Raw genomic sequence first — 25,524 nt, 5'->3', positions numbered from 1 at the left:
TATTTAAAATTCTCATCACATGTTCTTCCTTCTCCCTGGTTAAAGAAACCAAAACCTTTTCAGCTCTTTTTTCTGGTGATAGGGCTTTCACTTTTATGCCCCATGGATGAATCCTGACATTCTTCGGATTCTGCCAGCTTCTGGGAAGTGCTGGTGCTGTCCATGGGCTGTCTAGGGAGAGATCCACGGCAAGTGATGTACCGGTGAATACTCGGTCTTTGATCATACAAGGAACAGGGCACTCCACATAACCCCTCTTCTGTAACTGCTGAACTTAAATGTGATGATGCCTCCCTGCATGCACCTCTGGTACCACGGAGGTGGGGCACCTCGCGTCGTATGTTCCTGGGCTTTCTGTCCCAGGGACCTCTGACTTTTCTTTCTTTTTACTATTCTTCTGTAATCTGAAAGAAGTCATTACAGCTGATCGTGATCTCTGTGTGAGGAGAAGCAGGGATGCTGATTTTGGATTTCCCATTATTTTCAGGTTTTATGTATTTATTTATTGTTTTCTATCTAGGGAGTGGTGTTGGCTTAATTTTTCAGTGCAAAATGAAGTGAGATTTCTGGGCGTTTGACTACTAATTTTGTAGATGGCAAGTGCACTAGACCTGGCTCACTCAATGATTTACAGATAAATGAAGATGCTCAGTGTGAAAGCATGCAGACATGTTTTGCCAGGAAGTAAACAGATTTCTATATTATTTGTTCATAGACATCTAGCTGTTAAATCCATTTCTGCTGTGCATACCATATAAGCAGGAAAAAACATGGTGCTGCACATCCTGTCAAAAACAAACATATATATATATATAAATGTCATCACTGCACACCTTTTGAGAAGTACCTAAGTAATACTTGCAGTAAAATTTTGGCACCATGTTACATTTGTTTGGTGGCAATGACTGACAGGCAACAGCTGTATACTGAAAGCTGTTACAGTAAGGGAGGGATGAGGCAGAGAAAATTTTATGGTTAAATATCCTCAGAAGTTCTAAAGAAGCGCAGCATAAACATTACTCCAGCTTCCTAGTAATTCAGACAAACTGAGCTTAAGTAGTGATAGTTCCCTCGACCATCTGAAATATTATTCCAAAGAACAGTACCACCCTTATTTTAAAGTAAGGGTAAACACTGAAGCTCATTCTTGAACAGAGTTGACATTCATTTTGAAAATTGACATTTAAAAAAATAATCAGGGCATTGCTATTTAATGTCAGACTAAAGGTTACTTAAACGTATTTTTTTAAACATACTTACAGATTCAGTCAAATTGGTGTATTTTTTCTTACTATGGTTATTAAGGGTTAACACCAAGTAGACTGTATCTTTTGGGTTTTTTTTCTCTGGAGTGCTGCAGTAAAGCTGCTGTGTAACTTAAGACACCGTTAAGTCTTTTCGGATAGGAAAACTTCCTGTGGTCTGAAAATGGGATCTTCTGTAGACCTAATCAAATCCAATTGGATTAATGTTGGCTTCTTGCTGTTTGAGCTAACGTCTGCGATGCCATCTACACATTCCTCCAGTCCCTCTCTGCAATATACAGAAAGTTAGTGAGTGTTATTTCACCTTGTCAGTGCCAGGCTGTCAGGACCGTGAGGATTTTACAGGATTCTGTCTGGAGGAGGTGCAAGGCTTTACCCTGTCTTTTCTCTGCCTAGTTGCAAACTTTCCTTGAGACATTGTTGTACAGGTGGGTTTTGGGACTGTTGAGATGACTCTGCAATGCAAAACTGAATGTAAAATATCCCTGGGTCACCAAGAACTCCTTGGTTCTGCATTGCAAAGTTCCTATGTTTGCCTCAGCCTCTTGAGTCAGTCCCTGCAACTTGTGGAGACGTGCATGACCAACGAGATACTCATTTGTGTTGATGGTACAAAGCCATAAGCTTGAGGGGAAGCTGCAGCAGCCAATGCTTATTAGCCAGCCCGGTGTGGAGACCCCTAGGAGGCAAGCAGGTGATCCCTTTTTGCATCCTGCTGTAATAAGACAAGTGGACCACCTGCTCCTGATGACTGCAGATATATCACAGAAAAAACCAGCTTCACATGGCAGACCTGAGGCTCCACATGCGCTATGGTGCTTATGAACAAGTATTCAGACTTTACAAACTAAAAGGTACAAGTTTTGCACAGCCCTGTAGGTTTATAGGAAAATGGGGAGAGGGTTTTCTCTTCATGCAAATAAGGCATTCGTTAACATGGGAGCAGCAGAAGGAAAAAAGACTTGGCATTAGAAACTTATTTTCCAGAAAGACTAATGGGATGGAATAGGCAAATGTTAGGTGCTGTCAAGCAGCTCAATACAATGTATAAATGATGTAAGATGATTCCAAACAAAACTTCACAAATTCTAGGACAGTTTGACTCTGAATTCGGTAGCTCCAGCTTGTAACTGAACCTAACACAGGTTGAAAGTAATGATGGCAGTTTATTGGCACTTCTTAATTTCTGTGAGTTAAATGAACCTTTTTTGTGTTCACAGGACAGAAAAGGAGTTAAACTGGATGCTTGCAGGGTAATAATTTAGAATTTGAAACACTTCTGCAGTGAAAATTAACTCGATTCAATTTTCCTTTGAGCAAAGCATAGTTTGGGTTTGAGAAATAAAGGACCGCAGGGTAAGGCAGCAACAATTTAGTTCTCTGACTGACAAAGTTGCTCAGTGAGTCGTTGAACCAGATCCTGCCAGTGACCGATATGCATTCATTAAAACCGATATCATTATCTCATGATAAGTTGTGCTGGTGAGTGTGGTGCTACATATTTCTTCATTGCATTAACCAGAAGTCTGAGGGAATTCCTTGTGATAAATCTAGAATTGTAGGTAAGCGTGCAGCAGTGACCACAGAAGACCTCACCCTGCTCCAGTTATGTTAGATACTTTGTTTTATTGCTAGGTGAAATTCAGTAGAGTAACAAAATAATATAGTTTACATCTGAGGTGAGTAAGTTTTTATTTACAAATTTGCCTGTCAAACTTTAAGTTAGAAGACAAGGAGATTCTTAAGACTCAAACAGTCGTTCTCCAGTTCTCATTTGTTTATGCTAAGCTTTTCTCTGGATTGAATTTTTGCTTGCAAATGGAAAAATTATTGACTTCTAGTTGACTATATTTAAATATGTCTGTCATGGAGTTATAGAATTAAAATTGTTTCTGCTTGCATTTTTAACTTTTCCTGAAAATTTCTTCATTAGGGGCACTTTTTTTTAGTCACAGTTTCAGTCATACCATTGATTTGGTTATCTTGCACCCACTTCTTTTCAGTAAGCCATCCACAGTATCCCAGTGTCTGATAGAATTCAATTCTTTATATATTGATCTAGGAAGGATGACAAAGGAAGGGAAAGGATGTAGTAGTAAGTGACCTGCAAAGTGGAGTCTCTGTACTAAACCGATGTTGCCCACATAGATTTCTGTTTCCTTACACTTTGCGCAACAGGAACATGGAGTGGGGCCTGAGAATATCTAAAAGGTCAGAACGTGTCTGTAGATACTCTGAAGGTATATTTGTATATTACCTAGGATCTTGGCATTGTCATGCAGGCAGAAGTTGAGTCTCCCCACCTGCTTTAAGCTTGGCTTAGCAAATCAAGTTAGTATCACCATCTGGTCTAAAAGTGTATCAGCTATAAACAGTGATATTAGGTACCATTCAATTTCTTGTCCTTGATTTGCTGTCTGATTTGAGTCAAGCAAAATACTCTGGTTTTCGGTTTGATTACAAATAAAATGATTCTTTGCAGGCATGTGATGAATTAGGTACTACAGAAATGACAAGTGTTGTCAGGGTTAGTAAGGGAAGATACAAATTCAAGAAAGTCTCCATCTTAAGGAACCAGAGGCTGTGGATGTTTGAATCTGTGGTTTCTGCCTGTCTACAGAAGGGTCTGTCTGCAAAATTTACATTCATTTTTGGCTTTGGATTTTGAACACTCCAGGGTTTTCAGGTAGGGCCCATCTCCAGGGAAAATAAAACTCAACCACAGCCACCAACCCAAAACTAAACCATAAAGTAACCCGAACCCAAATGAGTGAGGTTAAAAAGAGTTTGGTTAACTGTCTTGTTTTGTTGCCTGTGGCTAGAAAAAGAAGTGGGAGTGAGAGATGCCTTTTTAGATATTTCTGACCCAGGTTAAATTAGGACACCAAAAGCCTTGTGAGGAAGTTTCAAGGGCTGATTGGATTATTCGGATCCCAACCCAGCCCATGGAGATGAGTCCAAAGTTCCAGATGGTTATAAAATTAGAAAGGGAGAGATCTTATGAGGTCTGCATCACTTCTAGATAATACTTGCCTTAGTTCCTTATGGATAAGCATGTCCAAAAGATATTAATCAACATCCCGAAGGCACATGGGCTTCTTAATATGGTTAGCTTGTGTCTGGTTTCAATGGGAAGAACATTTCCAGAACTGAAGTCAGCCTGTGGCTTTGCTTTCAGTTACCTATTTGAGGAAAATGAATTGGGATTCTCCTAATAATGTTTCAGCACAAAGATTGTTCTGTTTTCTAGTAATACTTCACTATATTCAAGAATTCTTCCTGTCATTAGAATTCAGTCTGGTTTCCCCTTTTCATCAACTAGCAGCAAGGTTTTTTTGTTTAGGGGTGGTGTTTGCATTTTTAAGTGTTTGTAAGAGTTATCTGCAGAATTGAATAACAAGATAGATTGAAAAGTATATTCTGCTTGCTGCCATTCATGCTGCTTGTTTAGCTTTTACACTACGTTTGTAGAAAATGTGAGCCAGAATGTAAAACTGATTGATGCACATGCACTCACGCTAACAAAATGCAGTAGTTTGGGTTATGGATGCTTCAGGAGAACTCATGAGAGCAAATGGAGCAAACAAGAAAATAGATGTGCTTCACACACGAAGTCTTAGTAAACACTGACCTGATTATACAGGCAGGTTTGCAACTTACTTTTTTAATACAGATTTGGGATTCACTTCAACTGAGAATGTCCCTTTAAAAGTTTCCAAATGTTGCGTGACCCATTTTGCCACCCCACCTTCTTTTGTCTGATTAGAAAAGGGAAAGGGTGTACTGAAGATAACAGAGGATACTTTCCAAATGACCAGAGGAAAAGAAAGAACAAGGAGAAGGGATCATTAAGATGATAAATGAAAGTTGGCTTTGCTGTTATTACAGGTTATGTTGCTTTTTCTCAGGGGGAGTGAAGGAGGAGAGGATGTACCATTTCCTGTTGGAGAAACTATAATCAGCTATAGAACATTTGCAGTTTTAGGAAAAAAAAGGTCCTGACTGTGCTACTGTACGAAGGTTGAAGTGGCAAAGTGAAGGTTCATATTGAAATGATAACAACTTTGTGATGAAACAGAACACAACATGCCATTTCCTAAGAACTTGTAGGAGGTTTAATAAAAGGTGACAAGATGTTTGTTTGCATAAAGATGATTGATGACCCCAATAAAGGCTGTAAATTGTGAAGAGAAACACATCTAAATTAATCTTAAATTTGGATTTAATCTTTTCCTCTTCCTGTTGTTACAGCTAATATTCTGTTACCTAACTGGTCTTTGAAACCCTAGTTTCTTCACACTTGGTGTAATGGGATAATTTGGTATATAAGTGGGATAATCTGCATACTTCTTAAGTTCTGTAGTCTCTTTCAAGCAGTGTCAAAAGGAATATATTTTGGGATGGGGGTAAGTAGATGACTAGGGTTCTCCAAGATGCCAACAGTTGCGGAGGAGTTTAAGGTTTGGAAACTCAGCTGTAAGAGGACACCATCACCTCAAGTGATGTTCAAAGAGGAAACCCCACAGCAAGGTGACCTAGAAAGTTGGTGTCCCAGAAGCTCTCGCATTTCATTAACTACATTAGCCAAAGAAGCACACAAGTACCTCTTCTGTAAACAAGACTCTGCATGGATTTTTTGCACTTGTGCAGGTGGTTGAAGAATAGAATCTTGGCTGAAAGTGGAAAATTTTAAAGGATCTTTTGTTTTGCTTCTAATTTTCTGTTTTTCTCTGATGTGTTCAAAGTCTCCCTCTCTTTCTCACAGCCTCTTCCTAATTGAAAAAAATGTTTACCCATTTAAAGAAAAATAATACAGTTGAAACCCATATGAACTATGGCACCTAACAGAAAGCACTTGACCTCTAAAACTGAATTTTATCAAAAGTCAAGGAACAAAGAATTTTTTAGACATTAGAGAAGCAGTAGAAATAAAACGTTTATAACAAGCTTTTTGGCTTCCCATATAGTTTGAGAAAGTCTCATGAGGATTTCTACATTTACAAGATTTCAGTACAATACTTGTTTATCTGTAGATATGATACAGTGCAAGGTGTTCATCTCTCTCTTCTTAATTGCAGTGACCAGTGTACATTCAGATGATAAAATTGACACAATCTCAGGATTTTTGAATCAAACCTGTTTGTCAGTTTCTCACACCAGCCCCAGACGATTGAGAATTAAAACTGGGATATTCATCTGAACATCTTGGTCCTTCTAGACTGAAAGCTTTCAATTGACAATCTTTTTACATAGGTTTCTGGTGCTTGGTATGTTTTCTCAGGCCTTTCTTCAAAACTGCAGTGTTTCCTTTTTGAAGGGTTTTTGGACTGCAAGGTAAGGGTGCAGAATCACCTCCCTCAACCTGCTGGCCATGCTTTTTGTGATGCTGCTAGACAGTGCAGAGAGAAGAGGTTATCTGTTTTTTCTAGTTTACCAGTGCCTTCTCCAAAATTAAAATTTGAAATATTGTTTGGAATTAATTTTTAGATTACCTGGTCTAGTTCAGCTATCCCTACTCATGCTGCTGTTGTCTTTTGGATAACATGATAAATCCATAATGTAAGAAGAGATTAAGAAGGCACAGTATTTTTTTTCTATCATTGGTGCTATGCACTCTTCTTTATAAGAAAAACTTAGCAACCAAGTCATGCAATGAGTATGGTAAACAAGACTTCAGTAAAGGTTATCTAAAGGCCTGGCATAATTTGACACACAAAAAGATGTACAAACACCAATTATTCCTCATAAATCAGTTACATATCTCTTTGGCTCTCCAATAAAAGCATTCTAATCAGCTGTTAAGCTACGAACCAGAGCAGGAAATTGCCTCCATAGCATACAGGACCAGAGCCAAATTATTTCCAAGAGTCCTTGCTGTTTGCAAACTGTCTGGACAATAAATTGCAGGTCTGATCCTCTCACCTTATCTTCCAGATATTCCAGCACTTTTGTACCAATCCTGCCTGACGTTTCAGGCATACAGTTGGAGAGTGGTGGCTGATACAGAATGTCTTTGCATCCTCAGAAGAGGGAAATGGGTATTATAAATTCTATGAGTCAAAGGCAGGTGCTTGAGGACCTGATTTATTCTGCATCCTTTTGGAAAGAAAAGGAAGAATATTTTCTGCTTCTGAATCAGTTGGCTTTTGAAAATTAAACCTTTTGTTATCCGGTCATGCTGCTGGGTGACCTGTTTTTATTGTATGCTAAGGTGCAATAAAATAAAAAAATGCAATACTGTGAAGAAAAACTCAGAGGCCTTATTTGAATGCATAACCAAGTTTGCTTACTTTGAAAGAACAACAACAATGCAATGAATGTCTGGTGCAGAGTTAAGTACATCTTTGTCCAAATTTGATTTATGTGATCGTTTCTGGATGTTAACTCAACCATTGTTAACATAACCTCCATCATTTTTATATTCACACTGCCTGTGGGCGCACGCTAGTGCAGCAATGTGAAGGAAGTCTAAAAGAAAACTGGAAGCAGTTCCTAGTGCAGGAAACCCCTTTCCCTGAAATAACAGAGGTTGGGGTGTAGTGAGCCGTAGCGCACATTAAGGTGAGCAGATCTGTGTAACTGGAGTGACTTTGTTAGGAGAGAGAAGGCAACCATTGATTCCTGTGGCTTATTAACCTCTTGAGGGCCATGTGCAGTATCCAGACATCATCCATGATCTGATAGTGTGTATATGTGAAGTGGCTATCAAATTACCTAAAGAAAAATACAACGATTTTTGCTGCCTGCTAAAACACATCAAGAGACAGATATGCTGTGAGCTCAGGTCGCCTGTGTTTTTGAATGTAAAAGTTAAGCTTTGTGAGGAATGCTTATATGGATGCTTCTGTAAATGTGTATGTAATTAATACAGCATGTCTGTGTAATCCATATGATAACTTTGTTCAGAATACAAAGAAGGATTTCCCCAACTGCTGTGCTAGGCAGGAATTCCACAGGATATGAGAATGGGCGTCTTTTAAGAGATACAGATGATACTTTTTTAAGGTAAACAAAACATTCAGAAGTTGCCACAATGATTAAAGATAAACACAGATCTCAAAGGAAGTTTTATGGGGATAAATAAAATATGTTCTTGCTTGTCTTCAATGCTCATTTCAAAATTGCACAGTTACTAAAACCTTCCCATGTGAGCCTTGCAGCTTGTGTTCTTTAACTAGATAATACAGTGTATGGTTTAGTACTCATAGTTCCACAGTTGAAGTTCAGTTTTATCTGCAGTGATATTTTTGATTCATTTACTGGTAATTCAATTTAACCTAATTAGAAATAGCTATCAATAACTTTGTTTCAAAGTCACTGTATGACTTCCATCAAGTGTCATCATTGAAATTTTGTATTTCCAATCTAAATTGAAATTTACAGTTGTTAGTAAGGAAGTGGCATGTTCAGCGCATTGCTGTAAGTCATTCACATAAACCCTTAATCTCATCTTAAAACCGCATCTTGATTTTGTGTCAGCTGGTGGATTCCATGTGTGAGGAATGGCACTTCATTGTTGGGAGAGTCAGGTGCGACTGCTGAACTGACAGAATTCAAGCTTTCACTCTCAGCTGCTTCACCTCTTTAGTCGTCTTTTTTCTCTCAACTTCATATGGCTGCGCTTTTCTTTTTCGTTTTGCACTGGTCTTGGGAAGGGAAAGAGAAACTGCTGATGAGATTATAATAGTTTGGGGGGTGTTGTGCTCAGAGAGGGACAGAGTCTTAGTCCAATTTTATGCAAGACACCATCACAATGAGGTACATTATTGCAGATGTCATAGTAATCTGTTACGGGTCGTAGCCATCGTCTGACAAGTTCTGTGGTTCATAGACAAAGCAATTATTACTGAAATGACCCAAAGGATGTGATTGTAACAGGATATCCTTTAAGCCAACATCCAGAGTTTGCATGTTGATAGCCTGCAGCGCGGGATTTGGGCTGTTCTGTCAGAGCCCCATTTTAAAAATACATTTCCTACTCTTCTTTATCAGTATTATGAACTCCTTCCCTTATGAATGAAAATACAGGGCAACAGATTATTGTGGGTAATCTTTTTTGCATAATCTGCTGTAATACGGTGCTCATCTGAAGCAGCATGTCATGTTTCAGAGGCGCTATCTGCTGATGATTAAATTTCAATTCAGACCCCTGACAGCCGTACAGAGCAATGTGAGAAAGCAGAGGCAACAAGTTTGATGGTTCAATTCAGAAAATATTTTTCACAATAAGAATTTATTTATTACAGCCTGATGTGTTTGTGATTTGCTAAGTATTATTTGTGCTACTGAAATAATCTCTTAATCCAAAGGATAAAATACCCACTTCTTCCTAAATCAGCGGTATGGCTGCTTGTTGGGACTCGTTTTAAGAACAGTTTAGGGGAGCACAGAGAGTGATTTCAATAATCTGTATTTAACTGAAAAAACAGGTATTAATTTAGATAAAAATTAGTTGGAGGACATTCTCATTTTTAATGTACAAAAGGGAAGTTTTCTGTACATTAAAATTTTAACTTGTTACCTGAAAGCAGTGACAGCTTGGGGGCAAGGATGGAGTTAGGAAAAGCTGTAAGGGCAAGAATCAGCTAAATTTAAAGAGTGAATTAATTTTAAGAGTGTTTTGTTGTCCAGGAATTAAACTGAATGCCAGCCTTTTCTTAGCAGCACTATATAAATAAAGAAATGTGAAAACGTTACTGGTTGCTGCACGTGTCGCTGTCACTGGGTAACTGTTAGCACCTATGTTAGTCACTCCTTCAATGGGCCATGAAATTGTTCCAGCTTTTAAAATGTGTGAGAGAATTAAGGCAGGTGCTGTCACATCATAAATGAAAATCTAACCTTCAGGCTGGTACAGTAGTGACATTGTTACTGTTTGCATTCTTGAAAACACATGGCTTGTCAAGTTGCAATAAGATTATTTTGTGCTTTTATATTTTTAAAACTCGGTGGCGTCTTTCGGCTGCCCACGAGAACTGTGATACTTACAGGTGTAAGAAAATACATTCATTATTGATAGTGTGTAAGTATGGGGGGGTTTGTTGTTGTTGCTACTGATTTAGAGTTGCTCAATAGCTGTTGGATTACTTACAGGAGAAACTTGCTACAGAAGGTACTTGCACATCTGCTGTGGAGAAATCAAATACTGAACCATCTATGATCTCAAAAAACCTTAATGGCTTTTCTGAAAAACCTCTCAGAATAATAATACTCATAAAGAAAGCAGCCCCGAGGAGAAAGCCTTAAGGGTGTTGGTTGGTGAGAAGCTCAACATGGCCTGGCAGTGTACGCTTGCAGTCTAGAAAACCATCCGAATTGTGGGCTGGACCAAAAGCATGGCCAGCAGATCGAGGTAGCTGATTCTGCACCTCTACTCCTCTCTGTGAGACCCCACCTGAAGTGCTGTGTCCTGCTCTGGGGACACCAACATACAGAGGACATTGTTGGAGTGAGTCCAGAGGAGGGTCATGAAGATGATCCAGGGGCTGTAGCCCCTCTCCTATGAAGACAGGCTGAGAGAGTTGGGTTGCTCAGCCTGGAGAAGAGAAGGCTCTGGGGGGACCTTATAGCAGCCTGCCAGTGCCTAAAGGGGGGCTACAGGAAAGCTGGGGAGGGACCTTTTACACGGGCATGCAGTGATGGAACAAGGGGGAATGGTTTTAAACTGAAAAAGGGTAGATTTAGATTAGATATTAGGAAGAAATTATTCACTGTGGGGCTGGTGAGGCACTGGAAGGGGTTGCCCAGAGAAGCTGTGGATGCCCCATCCCTGGAAGTGCCCAAGGCCAGGCTGGATGGGGCTTTGAGCAACCTGGTCTAGTGGAAGGTGTCCCTGCCCATGGTGGGGGGTTGGAACTAGGTGATCTTTAAGGTTCTTTCCAATCCAAACCATTCTGTGATTCTATGATTCTAAGATAAAAACAGCATACAAAGTAAAACTTTAATTTCACAGCAGAACAGTGCTCAGCATTTTTTCATGAAAATAAAAAGCAGAATAGGGAGAGTCATCTTCAGTGCATGGATATTTTTCCTGAGTTCTTATTTAAATCTGAAGTCCAGTGAAGTGCTATGCAGCTTGTTTCTCAGTCATTACTGTTCTCTCAAAGGAATGTTTAATCTTCATTTTCTTTCAAGATTCTTCTTACAAATAAAATTGTGTTGAATCTACTACCTTCAAACAACTGTCCAGTTTCAGTCCTCCCTTTTTGAAAAACTTATACCAGACCGCAAAACGAAAATATCGTAACTGTACATGACGTTCTGTTAAAAATTCAGATGAAATCACCTAAGTCATTGTCAGTTTTAGGAAGCCTGGGTATTTTTCTTGCTAACAAGGTAATTTAATTACTCTAGTTACTGATTTAATTACTGTATAAAAACGGCCTTGCTTCTTGTGTCAAATTTAGCCCTATATGAAAATCTCTTAATACAGCATTAGGGAATTAGAATTATCCTGGTACTGAGTGAAAAAAACATACTCTTGTATAACTAGAATTGCATGTATTGCCTGAATATATTTGCTTTCCTAATTGTAGAACTAAGATATTTTCTTCATTTATAAACTGCCTTAATGTGCAGGAATGACAGCAGACAATACAATAGGATTATTAACCTATTCTTACTTATTCCTTTCTTTTCTCTCATTTTCCAAAAGTGGGTCATACATTTGTGCTTTCAGACTGTATTTTGAATTCTCTTTTGTTGTCACTTTTCTGATTTTATATCCAAAATCACCTTGCATACTAGTGCTATGCAGTTTTAATGTATTCCAGTGACACTCCTGTGGGGTAGCAAGGTAGTGCCATTTTCAATTGTATAGCTAGGGAAAGGAGGCACGGAAGAATAAGAGCATCTTTCCCGTGCCTAGTCACTTAGGCTCCCTCCAGACCTGTCCAGTTAGGTGATACTTCACCCCCACAATGACTTAACCTGGATCACATTAAAGCCTGTGGCAGGCAGTGAGTGTACTGAACTCAGGTCTTCCAAGTTCTATGTTAGTACTTCTTTTACAGGAATGTATTTCCTTTTTGAAGCAAACACATATATTATGCTGAAGTATAGGGATTTGAATACTGCTCCTTCATGTGGATTGGCAAGAAGCATGAACTTGATGATTTTTGTATCACTATTTTAAAGTTTTGGCTGTTTCTCTTTTTAAGTAATTGAGAATGTCATCCATCTTGGGTTTCATGGTTGCTGTACTGATTGCTTTTCACAGATACTACACTCTCAGGGGAAATTGGCACCAAGAAAAAAGTGAAAAGACTGTTAAGTTTCCAGAGGTATTTCCATGCATCCCGGTTACTGCGTGGAATTGTACCGCAAGCGTCTCTGTACCTACTGGATGAGGACTACCTTGGGCAAGCAAGGGTAAGACAGGTCTCCAGATCTCCATTTCTTTTAATAATATTCCAGTAAGCATCGGTTGTGTTTCAGTCTTCAGACAAACAAATGTATGGCTGATCTTTCTTAAATGGCCCACATTACTTGCCTGCCTCACAGCAAACAGACTGTCCGTTCCTCTTTTATGCTTACAGCTTTAAAGGCTTAGTCTCAAAGCAACAAGGACATGTCTAAATCTATTCAGCATTTTCAGATTCTGTCAACTTAAATTATAATCTGGATTTATTAAAGGATGAAGGATCCCTGGCTGAGTTACTGGTTTAAGTAAGTGCAGCCTCAACACAGGATTTAGTTCATCCACTTGAAAAAAGACAGCTGTCTCTCAGCTGGTATGGAGCATCTTATCAGGGAACCCACAACAGCTCTCTGTGATGGCAAAGGTTAGGAAACAGGGAACATTCACTGCAAAGAACTTCACAATAATAAAAATATAATTATCTTATTTTGCAGCTCTTATACTTTCTTTGAATGGTATTTTCTAAAAAAACTCGTGCAACTGATGACATTGGGATTATGTGCCTAGGAAATTTTTATTCTCTGCAAGAGAAGATTACGTGCTAGGTGTTAGAAAGTAATAAAGAATCCATAACTGGGTTTGAATACAGACTAAGCGATGGGAGTGAACGCACATTTCATTCACACATATGCCATTGCAGGTCATACAGTTAGTCCAGAGTCAGTTTCTTGACTGAACTGATGTAGCTGTAAAAACACTGTATATGGTGATAATGATGGATTCTTCTGCGTGGCAGAAGCACCGTATGTAAGTTTATAAAAGCTATTCCTGTATATTGGTTTGTTTAACAAAGTTTAATTTGTAGTCACCATGAGAGCTAAGATTGTGGTTTACTGTAATAAAAACCTAAGAGAATTCATACTAAATTGATTTGGGAACATGAAAGAAGAATAAAAAAGTTGTGCAGTGGAAGTGTCTATTTTTGTAATCTTTTGTTTTATAGTATTCAATGTTTTGAGCTCCATATAGAAGGTACTTTCAATGTCAAGTTCAAAACCTCCTCAGTAAAAAGTGCAAGTGATATTTTATGCAGTATAGCTAAATTTGGTTTCTGATGTCTGATATTTCAAATACATCTCTCTAGCTTTCCTGAACTAAACTTTATAGCTGCTGCAAGCAATCCTGTGATTGATTACTGTGGAGTAATAATTTAAATCTGCTTTACAGTTTGACATACCAGTCATTTGCCTTTCCATATTTCTTTTTTTTTGTAGCATATGCTATCCAAAGTGGGAATGTGGGATTTTGACATTTTCTTGTTTGACCGCTTGACAAATGGTAAGTAATTTTAGGTTTTGTTTTAATATCTTTCATACATAGCTGTTCTAAAAATCCCTAATTCATTGCTAAGTATTTCCAGTGTAGATTACTGAAGGGAAATTGGACACAGTTAACTTATCTCAAAATCATATCCTTGAACATTTTCAGGCTTTTCATGAACTGTAGGATAATTTTTAAAGTGTGGGTTTGTATTAATCTAATCTCCTGCATCTGTTGTGGTCACCTTTTCAAGGTGTTTCTGTTTCCTTTACCTGGGAATTTCCAAAGGTACTTTAAATATACCTATTAGATACATTGGTCTGTAAGTCCAGACCTCCATAATGAGTTGATTTTTATCAACATGAGTTACTATTGACTGAAGATACCCTTGCTTCTGTTCAGCAGCAAAAATCAGGAAATTCATTAATACAGGAAAAAATCTGTGAATTTTTTTGTCTGAATATATGCCTGTAACACCACACACACATCAATGTCTGGGCAACACCTCCTGATCAGGTAACTGCGGAAGAGAGTCATGATCACACCTTTCTTCTTTATGTATTGCTCATAGGAATGAGATCCCTCATTCCTCAACCCGATCTAATTAGATTTGGCTGGGTCAGAAGGTGTAGCAGAACGGTGGTTTAGAGGGCAATTCAGCTGAGTGACTGGCAGCGGAGACTGGAAAGGACTGCAAATGGCAAGGGAAGCAATGGTGTAATTCTTCTAAATTACCTTTCCACTCCCCTGCTCAGTAGTCAAGGCCAAATAAATTTCCATGTCCTCTTCATACACAGATTTATTTTCTTTCCTGAGTTACATTAAATAAGAAAAGACTCTCTTCAGACATCATTTATATGTTCTATGGGTTCCTTGGTTTGGGGTTTTTTTCTAACTTTCCTGGAAACATCGCTGCTGAATTATGCAGTGCAGACTTTTTTGAATACTGTGTGTACATATAGTTGTTCATATAATACTAGTTAGGCGCAATTTTGACAGTGTTGCCAATATTGGATTCACAGTAAGGCCAATGTAACATTACAGTGGGACTTGAGACTGTAAATGCTGCTACTCATTTTTCCTGTCTGCATCATCACTATGAGATACGATTGTAGCTGAGCTAGGTACATGGGTTAATTACGTGTTTGTATAGCCATGTGTAAAATAAAAGAAACCCTAAAACCTGCTGATTTCTCAGTAATTAATTAATTAGTACAGCATAACAAACTGAAGTGGCAGAAAAGCCATTCTCTTTTCTTTCAATTCTGGAGGTAGACCTGGGTTATGAAAATGATATGGTTCTCAAACAAGCCTGTCAAAAGATTTTCAGTTAAAACTATGTAATTTTGGCTTTTGTGTCATGTTGAAACAGCAAATATGACTTTGTGACATCTAGACACCAGAATGGGACTCCACTGGTACAGCCGTACCATCGAATCTTGATTATATATAGGAGTAATTTATATAAGCCTCTTTTCAGTATATGAGTGTTGGCAAAGTTCATATGATATGAGCTAAGGTGACAGGAGCTGACTAATGGTTAGGACATTATCGAGATTTTTAGTCTTACTTTCTAACTACATGTTAAGGGAATCTAAGGGTTGTTCCTTTCTGCTTTTAGGAAACAGTCTGGTAACATTGCTTTGTCACCTCTTCAACGTGCATGGACTTATTCACCATTTCCAGTTAGATATGGTTACATTACACAGGTTTTTAGGTAAGTGCTCACCTCAAAGCCATCTTTAAATGTAGTTTACAGCTTAAGTAGGGCATCAGAGAAGGCACTGGCTTGGTCTGCGTGTCTATGTAAAACCATGACATTGTTGCAGGTATTTCAGGAAAACATTTCTGTGATCTATATTAGCATACAATTTGCAGGCACTCAGGTACTTGGTTCAGTACCTGTTAAGTCAATGAAGGGACTTAAAGGACTCTGCATCGGGCTGAAGCATCCCAGTACCACTGTTTCACTGTTGATTTTAAAAAAGTGTGCTGTGCAGAGATGTGGCCAGACATTGCAGAACCTACCCGTGCACAGTACAATTGTGGTGCAGTGTAATTATTTTAGTGACTAATAGACCACTGAGACACAGGGCAGTTAGAAGCTTGTGTGCAAAATTTAACAAATTATATCAAGCTGTCTGCACTGAATAGTGTTGATGAAAGCCCCTGCTGCTGTTACTGCCAACAGAAATATTAGCCCCATGCTGTCAGTGAACCAAAAGAAGAAATTGGCCAAAATCAATTACTTTTTGCATCATGTTTTGAATGCAATTGAATGCTGGTTTGTTAGGCTGTCAGGCGGAGTTTCCAGTGCAGGGTCTCTTCTTTAAGACTGCCTAATCGTCACTTCTGGAAAGCATTCCTCGGGCGTGGAGACAGACAAAATCTCCCTGCTGATTCTAACTCCTGTGGGCAGCCATGAAGTGGATGCTCAGATAATTAGAGCTAGCAGTACTCAGGGTTTAAAGGATTACCCACTGTAACTTCAGATGCCTGTGGAGCTGGAAACAAACCCAAGGCTAGGACTTTCTCCGGCGTTCCCCATGCTGGAGATGAGTGCCATGGGAAATTTGCCCGTTACTTTTCTGTTTGATTAATTTGATAGTGTCTAGGAAAGTGCTTTGGGCAAGATCATGTGCAGCTTCCCGTGTTCACATGGTGTTGCCTTGAGACCACATAGTGGTGCAGGCACTGCTGCAAGGAACAGATGAGTGCAGAGCACACACCTCAATGATCTTCTGTGTGAGTGAAAGCTGAGAGTTAAAAAGTTGGTGCTCCTGGTCCAGCTGGACCAGTTCCAGCACTGCAAACTAAAACAAGAGGGACTGGTATTTTAAAATGAACACATAGATGTGACTAAAATTATCACGGAAGATTTTGCTTCGGATACCCCGACGCTGTATCTTTTGATTCTTTGCCTGGAAGATGTAGGAGTGCCTCTGACTGTAGTCAGTCACTTAAATAACAAATGATGCCAGGGTATCAGGGCCTCACTCCCTGCTGCTGTAAAAGAGGTGGTACTGCCTTAATGACATATTACTTCCCTGTGACAGCAGCCTAAATAATTACACTCCAATGTGGATAAATTTGCCTCTCTTCCTTATTTATTTTACTCCTGAATGAGAGCCTTCACGAAGGCAAGAAAGAGTTGATTTATGAACTAGACCCAGTATATCCCCTTGGGCCTCACAAATCCTTTCATGCATTTTTTCTCTAAAGGTATCCCAATAAGAGCACCAGTCTAAGTAAGCTACAGCTATTTGAAGAAACTCCTTAGGCAGCTGACTGTAAAACCTCAAATTGTGTTTTAAATCCAGTTCCCACTTGTGGCCATGGCATTCAGAGACAAAAGGATCTTTGTTTTCTGTTTTGGTTCCCAGTTATGGTTCAAGAAGATTACCATAGCCAAAACCCATACCACAATGCTGTCCATGCTGCTGATGTCACACAAGCTATGCACTGCTATCTGAGGGAGCCCAAGGTAATGACAACCTTTCACACTGATGTTGCTTTCAGATAATTCTCACATGTTTTTCCCAGGATTGAAAAAAAAAACAAAAAACAAACCCAACCAAAAGCTATTTTTAGGTAGCGGAAAATGATTCTGTGCTTGCAGTCAGCAACAAGTCAGTAGCAGGATCAGCTACAGATTACAGACATTTCAAACAAGCTACCGAGGTCACTTCTCATCATGCAGGTGACATATCAAAGTGCTGTCGTACGAACTGCAGCTACCATGGTCATGTGTACCAGCCACCCACCAGTGTCTGCAGTCCTCCCATCAGAGCCATCAGAAGGCAACATGTGCCTGTTCCTCAGTCACCTCAGGGGACAAGCCCCTCACATCAGTATTTGTAAATACTAAATTGGGCAGTGCAACACCAGAAGAGGGGAAAACAGTCCCTTCAACTGGGTCTGTGACAAGGGTATCCTCTGCAGGAGTGAACAGCAGCTTTTGACTGCTGCAGCAATTTTGACATTGCTTTATGTGTTACTGGAAGGCACTGTGACAGCGTAATGCTGAGCCACAGTATAAGAATATAACTTATCTTTCCTGGCTTGACTTAAATGAAAATAAGTTCTGCTAGAATCAGCAAACTGTTAGACCAGAATATAGTAATGGTGAGGACAGGAGCAGGCCCCAGCTTTCTTGTATTTCCATCTCCTGCAAGATCTGCAAGTCCCTTCTGTCAAGAAGTGCAGAAGACAGCCAGCATCCAGAATCTGTACCATACTGCTCCTCGTTTCTCATCTCAGGATGCTTTTTTCAGCGTCTAGGCCTGTACCCTGTACAGAATCACCGGGCTGGTAGTAACTACCTCACTCTCAAACAGAGAAAATGCTAAGGCTTCCTATTTTTTTCCCAATAATAACAAAACTTGTTTCTGAATTATAAGCTGTATATTAGAAGAAAATCTGGGCAGGTTTTCGAACTTGGATGTCTCTAGTTAGAAATGTAAATTATGTTCTCTAATAAAATACCTGTGTTTAAGCTGAGATACCTTAACAGCCAAGTCTGAAATTTCAAGAGTGCATAAACTCCGTGTTTTACAACACAGTGCTGTGTTGGAGAAATGAAGCCTGACATATTGTTGGTATTACTAAGTACTCTGTGAGGCAGAGCTCTTATCATGTATGCTAACACATGCCGACCTGCTAGTATACTTACATACTTTTTAAAGCTGAATCTCTTAGACTATGCTCAAGCACTTCTATAGCAACAATCCTTATATTGGCTTGAATGATAAAGAGATAAGAAATACAAACTGTAATAAAATACGAGTATATAGTCTGGTATCTTTATAGATGTTTGTTCAACAGTCATCTTAAAAATGTTCACAAAATTTATTTTATATTTGGCATTTGTGTAAAAATGGCTACAAAACTGCAAAGTGCCAAAAGTCAGCTTGTTTCTTTATTTGCCAAAAGAAAAAAAAAAAGGTTACTGTTCATGTTCTTGTTGTAATTAACATGTATAATTCAGCTTGCCAACTTCCTCACCCCGTCGGACATCATGCTCGGACTACTAGCTGCTGCAGCTCATGATGTTGATCATCCAGGGGTCAACCAACCCTTTCTGATTAAAACTAAACACCACCTTGCCAGCCTGTACCAGGTAAAACTGCTCATCAAGTTTATAATCTGTAAAATGGTGTCAAGGAGTGTCTAAGCAATTTGCAGTGAACTTTAATGCCAAAATCTGGTGGCGGGGGGATGTTGATCAAATCAGCCTGCACTTTAGAGTCTGGACAATTTCAGTTAAGCTTTTCACTGGGTGTCGTCTTACAGCAAAGCTGATACATATGAGAAAGAAGGTGGAAATGTCAGATTTTGTTGAGGACATTTAAGCCAAATCAGTTGCCTGGGTTATTTCTGCTGTAGATCATCTGGGGTAAGGAGCGGTGGGTAGGAGACAATTTGTACTTCATCTTCCTTCAATGAGCAAGTAAGTAGCAGGCATGTTCTAAATTGGCATTGTATTAAAAAACCCTTTTGCTTCATGGGGCTCTAGTAAAATTAAACACATTAAAAAAATCAAAATTAAATCCTGCAATTAAAAAAAAAATAGAAGATAGAGGAAACCAAAGGAAAAGTTGTAGATATTTACACTAATGTGCCTAGAGATATAAAGTACTTTTAAAACAGCCACTAGGTCACACCACAGGCTGTCTACCCCAGTATCCTGTTTCTAAGAACAGCCAGTAAAAGTTCTCACAGAGAGACTTAAGCCTGGGATAAGTACAGAGTTGTTCCACCTGGTATACATCCTCCAAGCTCTGGCAAGCAGTAGTAGACTTCCTGAAACACCACCACAGACACTCTTGTTCAGTAACTACCAGTGAACCCATCCTGCCCCAGTTTTTGTGGTCCTTTTTGAATATATATGGCAATCACTGTAGCTCTGGATTTTACCTACAGCTGTCCTATGTTTATAATCTTTGCGTGCATGTACACGTTATTGTATATGCTCACCTGTATTCTTTACCTTATACTTACATATACATGCTGAAGCAGTGCCATAAATCATTTTGGTTGCACTAACTGTTATTCATAGCTACCATCGATTTCTAGCTTTTGGAAGAGTCAACTTCAGCCTTTGTAATAAGGTGTCAGAAATAGAACAGCCCAAGTTAAAAATTAAGCTAACTGAAGAAGACTCCCTATTAGCTATGCACCTTTCTATACATACTTAGCAAATCAAGGGTTCGCTGTGCTTACTACTTGAAAAGAGATTCTCTTGTTTTCCCCTACTCAAGCAACGTTTGGGTTTTCCCATAAGTGGATCGTGTAACTGTGCAGCTGTCCAGCCCTGAGGTATGGGAACGGGCTGGACCATGGGAGTCTCAGCCAGGGCATGGTGATGCTCAGACACTTAAAACTTTGTGACTGGCCTTGTCACAAGCTGATGCAGGTTGTTAAGTCATACCCATATGTGTCTGGTGTATTTTGCTCCAGTCTTTCCTAAATGTCAGGCCAGCAGGGTGGGGAGGGAAAAAAGCCAGGGCACTAAGCCAGGAGACTTTGAGAAGGTTATGTTAAGGAGCCTTTGAAGAGGAGTGGGTAGAGCCATTCCACAAAACCCCTGGTCCTATTAAAAGTTATAAACAACTTCTTCTCAAATTAATAGTGGGAAGCAGTAATATATAATTAGGTTGAAAATTCAGGCTAATCTGTAAGAAATGTAGCTAAAATAAAATATTAGTATTTTGGAGAGGTGGTTTCTGCTCAGCTAACTGGGCTTGAAATACTTTCAAATGTTGGTTAGAAAAGGCAGTAACAATACAGAAAATGCAATCTTTCAACAGCAAATTTGATTTTTAATATCCTATTTAGGGACATTCACTGGCAAGTTTGTCTTACGTTATTTTATCTGAAATTGATCCCAGATTGTTTCCAAAGATTTTAGTAGTACACAGTGCATGGATGCCAAAAAAAATAACAATGCTGGAAAAAAGTTTTGCCGAAAACATTTTTAGTCAAAAATTTAAATTCAGTGAATAGGCTTTAAAACAACAAATTATATTTTTCTCAAAATCAGTACTTTAACATGTGCTTGAAACCGAAACAAAAAAGTTGTAGAGTTTTTGGGTTTTATGTAGCAGAGCCACAGAACTGCTGGGACTGAAAAATGATCAAACAAAAGTAAGTAATTTTAACATAGCTGGCAGTCATCTGTAACCGAGACTGAGTTATCTGTTTATGGCATCTCTTTGCTCTTGATTGTACATTTAAATTAGAATGAGGTTAGTCAGTATTTGACAAAGGTACAAAGCATTTGACAGCTTCTGAAGTGCATCTATGAGGAGAATCATGTTTCAGGAAGATAGGTGTCATCACCAATTAGTTCAGAGCTTTCAATATTTATTTTCAAACTAAATCTATATTTTATGATCCAAGACTTTTTTTTTGTAAACAATAGGGTAATTTCCACAAGAGTGTATTGCATGTGAGGCACTGTTATTTTCCACAAAAACAGAAGTGCCTCATTCAAGTCTCCAGTCTTACAAAGACAGTTGAGAGTATAGAATGTGACAGTAGGGATCTGGAGGTCATTTATTTCTCCTTTGAGGAGCACAACACCATTCCTTGTTACGTGATGCAGACTTTGTTTCTAACTTCCATTTGCCATTAAAATGAAAAAAAAAAAGTTTTATTCGTGCTTGATAATCACTGTCTTAGGTCTCTGTAGACTTAAAAGTCACAATTGAAATTCTGGTTGATACATTTGGCTTATCCAACATCATTTCTGCTGCTTTTAACTGAAAGCAGCATACAATTCAAGACTGCTCTGCTAGAAGCAATCCTGCGGTGTAGTCATCCAAAGCTCCACATCAGACCTAGCACCAGAAAAAGTCATACTCCTTTTTAAAACAAACAAACTCTATTTTACTGAAAAATATGTATGAATTTCCTAAGAAAACAAATGGCATTGATATTGATATAAATGTTGTGTTTTAACTTCAGTAATAGAGACTTGAGATCTATCTTTGTTCGGGTAGTAGCATAAAAGTCTGGAATGATCCCATACAATATCTGTATTACAAAACAGGTTTCAGAAATCTATGAAAGACTTGCTTTACAACTAATATAGATGTATATAAACTAGAATTAGGAAAATATATTTTGGCATCAGTTATGACAGTTCTACATTGCAGTTTTCTTTAAAAGCACCATTTCTAATTAAAGTATCATTTTCAGGTTTTTAACATTGTGTAGTTAAACCAGCTGCTCAGTGGCTAAGAATAGATTACCAGATTGAAAGAGAGTTAGATCCTCTTCCACTCCGAATTAAAACTGATGTTTTCTCTGTACCTAGTTAATAGTGAGTCTTTCTCTCTTCCAGTTATTACCCTTTCCAAATGCATATGTCAAGTGCAGTGGTTTGAATGGCTCAGGGAATGTCACAGATTGGAGATTTGGTGATAGTCTAAGTAAAAAGTCAATTTTTTTCCTCACAGTCCTGAAGTCTGTGTTATAGCAATCCACTAGTTTTAGGCAGTAGATGTGACAGAGACTTCCTATCATGCAGGCTTTAAAACAAACCTGTTCTACTCAGTTTTTAAAGAAATTAAACATTAGGCAAAGCAGAGCTGAGAAGCCCAGTCTGTAAGCCAGCACATAGACTTCCCTGTGTGGGCTATCTCCCCACCAGCCTTGGCAATCAGATAGCTCATGGCAATTAGTCTTAATAAGGCAGCAGAGTGTTCCTAGATGGAATAACCGACTCTTCTAATTGTTGGCAGCAGCTTCAGGGCATCTGGCTGCTTGCATTTAAGAGGGGAGTCATATGACTTCATGCTCAGTTGTTGCTTGTTAGCTTGACTTTTCCCTCCACCGTGTACACTAAGTGTGGGAAACTAGACAGTGCAGCAGCTTCAGTTGAAGTTCTCCCTATAGCAGCAGGCAAAGAGCAGAAACTTACAGAAGTGGAAATAGTCTGGAATAGGTACCTGAGTTTGCTTTTTCCTTTGAGTAACTACTAGTTGGGTTCAAGAAGGTTCTTGGGTCCCTACACGCTCAGTCCTGTTCTGGCTGTGAAAGCAACTGCCTCCATGGATTGTAATTCCCTGGTAGAGGTAGGTGCCACCAAAGCAGCTCCTCCCAGCAAGTAACGCTGCCATGCTGGAAAGGATGTGGGGGCACAGGGTGCCTCAAGGCGGACCTCCCCAGCTGGGATCTTTTAAGAGCAGTCAGACTGGGGCTGCAGGAGCTGTGCACACAGGCGCTGTCTTCAACAACTGGAAGTCTTCCCAAAACCCAAAGGTGATGGTCAGGCAGAGTTTGTTTACTTTACCTTAGGGTAGGAAAATGGTGGCCTGTGGACCTGGGGTGACTGTTGGGATAATGATTCAGCTGCAGGACTGGGGAGGTGAAAGAAGCAAAAAAATTGGTTGTTATGTCCTATTACATTCCCTTGTTTTCCTTGGTCAGTCTGTAGGGTTGCAAAAGTCCACCCTGATGTATTTAGGCAAAAGGAGAAGAGTGATATTTAAGTTGGCTAATGAACAGAATTGCTGTCAAAAGTCATTTAGATGTTGCATAGCTGATCCTGAGTTCTGAGTCTGTCAGCTCTTCCAAGGAGGAGTATTTAGTATTTGCATGGTTGGAAAGTTTTGGAGTTGGTTTTATTTCCCGCCCCCCCCCCCCCCCCCCAGTACCAGTGATTCCTATTAGGGAAATAAACTAAAAAAAACCTGAAAAACCCCAAAGAAATACCAAAGCAACGTGTCAGTGATTGTGTGAATTCAAAAGCAACAGAATGTACTGCAGAAAATATTGTAATAGGTGAACAATGCAGTTTGCACTCTCACCTTTGCACTAATATTGAGCACAAAATTTCAAGACAATTCTGACAAGATGACCAAAATGCAAATTGGATCTTGGTTACCGGCAACATTTAATGTTTCAGCAGTTATTAGATAAGAAAGGATGGGGAAGCCTTAAGGAGAAAATACTGTTCAGTCCCTCTTGGAGAAGTGGAAGCTGTGCAACACATCCAGCAGGAAAGACAGCACTTACCGCAGCTACACCTCAGAGCTGTGGGACTGTGCAGAAGGAGCCAGAGACTGACAGCGGCCAGAGAGAGGGATTCCGAGTCTAGTTTCCCAGCTGGCAGTGATGGGGTTGAGTCCTCGCTCTGCTGCCTGCCCAAAAGGTTTGGCTGTGTTTGGGTTTTTTTGATCCAGCGCTCATCTGCTGCAAAAAACGTGAACTGCCCAAAACAGGGATCAGATGCCATAACTCCCCTGAGAGGGTGCCTATTGCTGGGTGACAAGTCATCTCGTTCACACTGTGCTCGTTGTTGTGGGTGACTGAGGACTGTGCCGTTCACTGGAGGGGGTGCTCCGCTGGGCAGCTTCTCTGCAGCGAGCAGATGCTTTTGTGCATAAGAATTGTGCTAGAGGTTTCTGAACAAGTGAGGCGTTCAGTGATGGAAAGTACTCTGTGAACTAAACAAGTGATGATTGGCAAATGCATTGTGCGTTAGGATAGTAATACAAAGTTATCAGGCACAAGATACCCAATTTGTTGTCATTTACAGACAACCTAGAAAGCTGGGTTTCTGTTCCCTAGCAATATTTCCGACGTAACTTTGGTTCCACTTAATTGGAAGTGAAGAAACAAAAAGGACTCAAAATCTGTTGCAGACTAATTAAGTTACTGAAGTCTGCAGACGCTCAGTGATACCGATACTCCTCTTGCTTCCACGGACCAGCTGCAGGCAGCTTCCAGTTCCCCGACTCCAAGGGGAATTTGGCGGTTTAGTTTGCTTTTTCTTATCCACTCTGCATTCAAACTGTAGAAGCTGAGAAGTCAACCTGAGATCAGTAGGAGATGAAAATATGATTATGCACTCATGCTTTAATTAATTCGTTAATGAATCTATTAGAACGCAAGCTACCTCCCACTCATCTGAGATTAGCTCCTCTGTTCACAGCAGGACTCAAACTGTAGGACAGGACTCTAGGGCTGATCTTAGCTAGGAAACATAGAATTTCCTTACCTATAGAAATCCAGACCAATTCCTCAAATCCAAAAGGTGGCTAAAAAGCACACATTCTAGCCTGATGTTACAGCACTTCCAACCAGCTCCAGGTATCATGTGATATGGATCTGTATCTGTACCATGGATAACTGCCTAATCCTTTAATTTATTCCTTTTATTCATCCTCAGAATGTTTCAGTGCTAGAAAATCATCACTGGAGATCTACGATAGGCATGCTTCGAGAGTCACGGCTCCTCGCCCATCTGCCCAAGGAGGTGACGTAAGTGTCCGCTGCAGGAAATGCATCACTGAAACCAGCCCATGGCTTTCTTCACTCTTCTTAAAAGGACACTGGCAAAGAGGCCCAGGATTCAGGGCAGGCTGAATTCCTGCCCTCTCTGGGTGCCAGTATGAAATCATGAGACAAAGTTACACAGCAGAAGTACTAAGACCTTGCCACTCCTGCAGCACAGGAACGGCCACTGTCAGTGCCAGGAACAGTGAGGGTCCCAGCAGGAATGGACCTTTCCAGATGCATTGTTAGCATTTTTCATTTTACATAGCACCAACTGAATATGGAAAGGTTTAG

General features: G+C 39.6%; 1 protein-coding gene across 2 annotated transcripts in view; it reads left to right on the top strand.

Annotated features, from left to right (window-relative positions):
• Nucleotides 1-25,524, top strand: part of PDE7B (phosphodiesterase 7B) — a 181,974-nt gene that overhangs the window by 142,723 nt on the left and 13,727 nt on the right. For both annotated transcript variants that reach the window (XM_040597936.1, XM_040597935.1), the window contains 6 exons: nucleotides 12,484-12,635; nucleotides 13,899-13,962; nucleotides 15,566-15,661; nucleotides 17,328-17,428; nucleotides 18,932-19,063; nucleotides 25,124-25,215. In XM_040597936.1, coding sequence (XP_040453870.1) covers nucleotides 12,484-12,635; nucleotides 13,899-13,962; nucleotides 15,566-15,661; nucleotides 17,328-17,428; nucleotides 18,932-19,063; nucleotides 25,124-25,215 — 637 coding nt within the window. The remainder of the gene's footprint in view (nucleotides 1-12,483; nucleotides 12,636-13,898; nucleotides 13,963-15,565; nucleotides 15,662-17,327; nucleotides 17,429-18,931; nucleotides 19,064-25,123; nucleotides 25,216-25,524) is intronic.

The sequence above is a fragment of the Falco naumanni genome, chromosome 6 (assembly GCF_017639655.2).
Source record: "Falco naumanni isolate bFalNau1 chromosome 6, bFalNau1.pat, whole genome shotgun sequence".
NCBI classification, from domain to species: domain Eukaryota; kingdom Metazoa; phylum Chordata; class Aves; order Falconiformes; family Falconidae; genus Falco; species Falco naumanni.
The sequence above is the reverse complement of the archived record's forward strand: the minus strand, read 5'-3'. Positions and strand labels throughout refer to the sequence as shown.